Here is a 4,935-nt window from a genome sequence, read left to right as displayed (position 1 = left end):
AACATTGCTGTTGCTGAAGACGCATGTGCATTGCTGACCACACCTTCAATTTCACTGTTCCTTACAAAGGACTGGATTATATAAGGCATTGACTGACTTCAGACTTCCCAGCTGAAGAGAAACTCTGGAAGTTAAGGCGGTGGGCAACAGCAGGTAATCCTTACTGTACTTTGTTCTATTTCAAACAAACTACAAGAAATTGGATTTTCATTTTCATGTATATGATCCAAGTCTTCATACTAAATACACGTGCATTTCAGTTACTTTTAAAAAAAAGTTTCAGATAAACTACTGAAAGACTTTGTCTTAATTCTGGCTTTAAAGGATATAACAAATTCAAATCATCCAGACTAATTGTTGGAGACTTCCAAAAACACAAAGACACACTCACACACCTCGGAAATTTTCTCCATAAACCTTTATCCTGGTTTATTTGCTTTGTAAAAGAGAGGTTTGATATTTAAACTGTGGTATCAGACCATAAAAAATCAATAAATGTTGACTTTTTTATAAAAAAAAAATCTTTTGGATGCGAGATTTTCAGTCCTTTAATTCCATTTATATTTCTGCAGTAACTGGAAATGAAGAAACAGCCTTTTGAAAAATACCTGAAACTTATTTTTTGGAAATTGTGAGAAATAAAGTTCCTTCCCACCACCACTGTTGCATAAACATTTGTTTTATTCTCCTCTACATAACCAATTTTTCATTTTTCATTTTTAAAAACAGATTTATAAAAATACAAAATAGAAGCATAACCAAGCAAAGATTGAAGATTAAAAAAATTACACCATTGTGCATGCAGTGCAGTATTCCCATATGCACGTACAGTGTTCTAAACAAAAATGTAGATTTACTGAAGTAGCCCAAATCACCCTTCTTCAATATTGAGCCATGCTGTAAACCTGCTGTCACTTACTCAGGGGTAATCCCATTTAAAGTACTAGGACTTTCCTCCGAGTGAACAAGCAGAAGATAAAGCTGTAAATTATGTAACAAGCGAATTTTTAAGTTCACCCTAACAGCCCTGTTTTCTGTATAGACTTATGACTTCTAGGAGAAGGTGGCCAGGTCAACCCTGCTAGATGGGCAGGGTTTAAACAATAACATTATTATTATCAGAGGTGATACAAAGGGAACATGCTCTTCTAATGTCTGTATCTATAGCTATTTGACTATCTACCTCTGTATTGGGAGGGGGCATATTTAGGATACCCAAGAAATGCACTTTGTCTCTTTGGAGAGTTGTTGTTGCATTTTATTTTATTTTTTTACAATGTTTTATACCACATTTTAAAGTCTTCTCAGTATTGAAATATTGCCCCACCACCACATTAGTCCTGTAAACCCTGAAGAATGCTGTGATCGCTGTTACAGAGCAAGCATGTGTTGCGCCACTAGAAAGGGTTCAGCCAAAAATAAAATCCTCCTATACCAGGCATCCTTATGATCATAATAAAGTGCCACGGCATTCAGGCAAAACAAAAAACAAACAAAACAGAAGTAATGAGCACTCACATTTGAAATCCCTATCTAAAACCTCCTAATTCACATTAATTTCCCTATAACACTTCACTGTACTTAAATCAGGGTGATTTAAAAATGAGAATGTGGATTTTGTCCATTCTTTTTGATTTTAGTCTGCTTTCGTGATCGTGAATACAATATAGAACTAGAGGAGGCGGCTATTGCAGATTAATGAATGAATAGGAAAAGGATGTGATTTTGTGTATGTATGAAACTAGGTTACACCAGTTTGACTGATCACCTAGTTCTGTAATGATATTCATTGAGCTAGACAGACTCTCTCCTAAGGATTCTTTGCACAAATATTACACTCTGTGCTTCATAATTACCAGGCAAAGTTCAAGGTTTTGGTATCAACAAATAATGCCCTATTAGAGACTAGGGAGAAATTTGATTCAGTTCACATTTAATGGTGAACCTACTAAAATCATTTTCCAAAATGATTTTTAAAAATACAGCCATCTTTCTACATTTGCACTTCTCCAAATTCTGTAGTGCATTCTCCAGCCAAGTAACGTGTATAAAAGTAGGGTAATAAAAATGCAGATATTAGTGAAAATAGCATTCAGAGGTGCACTTAGTTAGGGGAAATTGTTTTGCAAAAATGTATATATGGCACTCAAATGCTGTTGAATATTCATGAGAACATCACAAGAAAAAAAAACACGACAAACCGATGTGGAAATATGGAGAACTGAACTTAAGATTGGGAAAATGAGAGAAACTCAAATGGAGAGATTTGTCTATTCATAGCTCTTTTGGAGCTCGGCACCATGTAACTTGAAATACTGCCTTTCCCCTTATATACCCAGTAGGCCACTGCTGCTGTCTGCAGAAGAGTATCTACTCCAAGTCCCTTAAATATTACTATTTATATTTTCCAGAGACAGTTGGAAGGCATTTTTGTTTCAACTAGCTTTTCCAGCTGGGTAAAAAGATGTTTATTCTGTATTTCAAAGTGTCATCTTTTGTGCCTTTAAAAAGGAGAGAGAGCCAATTTTAGTTGTTTGTTTGGTGTGTTTGTAAATCACCTTCGAGACTCACGTGGGATATGATTCATAAATTAAGGAACTCGGTCATATAATAAAATAAGTAACTAAGTATTTACGCCCATCCTCCCCCAGATACAGAAGAAAGATTGCCAGAGCCAAAACAGCTGAGAGGGGCAGAAAGAAGTGGAGGAGAAGAATGAGCTCTGCTGTGGAAGCTGCCCCAGCCCCGCTGTGCTTTAAGATTAATGGCTCCTGCTACCGAACCCTACATCCCTTTGGGGTCCAGCTAACCATCTATGTGGTCTGTGCCCTGGGCATGCTACTTACAGTCCTGGGGAACCTGCTGGTGATTATTTCCATATTCCATTTCAAAATCCTTCACACCCCCACCAATTTCTTGCTGCTCTCCCTGGCGTTGGCAGACCTCTTGCTAGGCTTAACAGTCCTTCCCTTCAGCACAATCCGCTCGGTAGAGAGCTGCTGGTACTTTGGGGATGCCTTCTGCCGTTTCCACACCTTCCTGGACACGGTCTTCTGCTTGGCCTCCATTTTCCACCTCTGCTTTATCTCCATCGACCGCCACTGTGCCATCTGCGACCCTCTGCGCTACACCACCAAGTTCACCGTGCGGGTAGCTTGCGTCTACGTCATGGTCGGGTGGGGGGTCCCTGTGCTTTACACGTCCATCTTCCTCTACAGTGAAAGAGTTGAGGAAAGTTTAGGCCAGTTCTTACAGGACATGCCTTGCGTTGGGAGTTGCCAGCTGCTGCTCAACAAACTCTGGGGCTGGATAAACTTCCCGCTCTTCTTCTTCCCCTGCCTCATCATGGTAGGGCTGTATGTCAAGATATTTATCGTGGCGACCAGGCAAGCCAAGCAGATAAACATGTGTCAGTCAGGAGCGACAAGGCGAGAAATGAAGGCAGCGAAAACACTGGGAATCGCTGTTGGCATCTACCTCTTATGCTGGTTGCCTTTTACCATAGACACAATGGTAGACAGCCTTCTTGATTTCATTACCCCACCTGTTGTGTTTGATGTTCTCATTTGGTTTGCTTACTTTAATTCAGCCTGCAACCCTTTGATTTATGTGTTTTCCTACCACTGGTTCAGGAAAGCTGTAAAGCTCGTTTTATCTCGTCAGATCTTCTGTACAAGAACATCTACTGTGGACTTGTACCAGGAGGAATAACCCAAAGGCAACAGAGGTGCTAACTTACTACATGGCTGCATACGGCCCAAAGATGGAGGGGTCAGGAGATCTGGGGCCTAGCACAAAAGGCTTGGGATTCAGATCTCCTGGACCATCCCATGGACCAATGCCCATGGCTGAAGTAATTTTGGTCACAACCACACCATACATTTAAACAACTCCTATGCTGCTGTAAACATTGTGGCTTCACCAAAAGGATTCTGCAAACTTTAGTTTGCAAAGGTTGTTGACCCCACAGAACTACAATTCCCAGAACCCTTAACAAACTACAGCCCCTAGGATTCTCCATGACTGCTAATTTGGTATAAGAGTGTTGTAAACGTATGGTGGCCATAGAGTGCGAAAAATGTGGAATTAAAAGAAACCCTGTAAGCAAAAGATATGGTGAGGAAAGGGATTCATTTATTGCTTTCTTAATACAGTATGTATGTGTGCATGTATTTATTACCTTAAGAGTAATTCATTTTAGTAATGGATTGAAGTGCTACCAAATGAAAAGAGAAAGTTATCCAAACATGGTAGCAGTTAAAAGTACAAAAGCCAAAATAGGACTGAAAGCTCAAATGGATTTAATCAGTACAGTAATCACCTTGAATTTTGGTTGATCATTCAGTAGGAGCCTACTTTCAAGGTATGTTTTATTCAGTTTGTTTGCTTTTTGAAATGATATTGGTGCATCATTGTAACAAAGGATGGTGAATAAAATACTAAACTGATTTCAATTGTAAAAGTTATCTTTCTTTTTAAGTCACCTCACACGTTTGTCAATATTTGTCAATATTTGTCAAGTTGTTGACAATAGTTGAGAAATATGCAAATGTATTTAATGGTAAATCGATCGATCAATCAAGATGATTAATGGACTAAAATTCCTTGCCAGGCTGAGAATATTTCTTGCAACAAGCACTTTCTATCCTCTCTTTCCCTCCCCCTCTCTCTTTTGGAGGGTTTTGCTCCAGCAGGATGCACCAGCAGTTTCTTCTGTGAATGATGACATCTGTGATTCTATCCACAAAGCCTCTCAATAATTATCACAACTGATTTCATAAAAATGATTATTTCCATTTTTATTTGATTGCTCTTCTGTTTGCATATATTGAGCAAATGTGACTCTCTTGGTGGAAATAGATTGTCCTCTGACCTTCTGACCTGAAGAAATATTTAAATAGCAGGAGCGTATTTTCAGCTTCAGCTATAATTATA

The 4,935-nt window shown here is 38.9% G+C and overlaps 1 protein-coding gene across 1 annotated transcript; it reads left to right on the top strand.

Moving 5' to 3' along the window:
* Positions 1–2,589: 2,589 nt before the first annotated feature.
* LOC118082840 (trace amine-associated receptor 5) lies at positions 2,590–3,711 on the top strand. The gene has a single exon (XM_035110672.2). It carries the CDS (start codon positions 2,716–2,718, stop codon positions 3,709–3,711), a length of 996 nt encoding a protein of 331 aa, XP_034966563.2. The 5' UTR covers positions 2,590–2,715.
* Positions 3,712–4,935: the final 1,224 nt, after the last annotated feature.

The sequence above is a fragment of the Zootoca vivipara genome, chromosome 3 (genome assembly GCF_965207765.1).
Source record: "Zootoca vivipara chromosome 3, rZooViv2.hap1.1, whole genome shotgun sequence".
Lineage (NCBI taxonomy): Eukaryota > Metazoa > Chordata > Lepidosauria > Squamata > Lacertidae > Zootoca > Zootoca vivipara.
The sequence above is the reverse complement of the archived record's forward strand: the minus strand, read 5'-3'. Positions and strand labels throughout refer to the sequence as shown.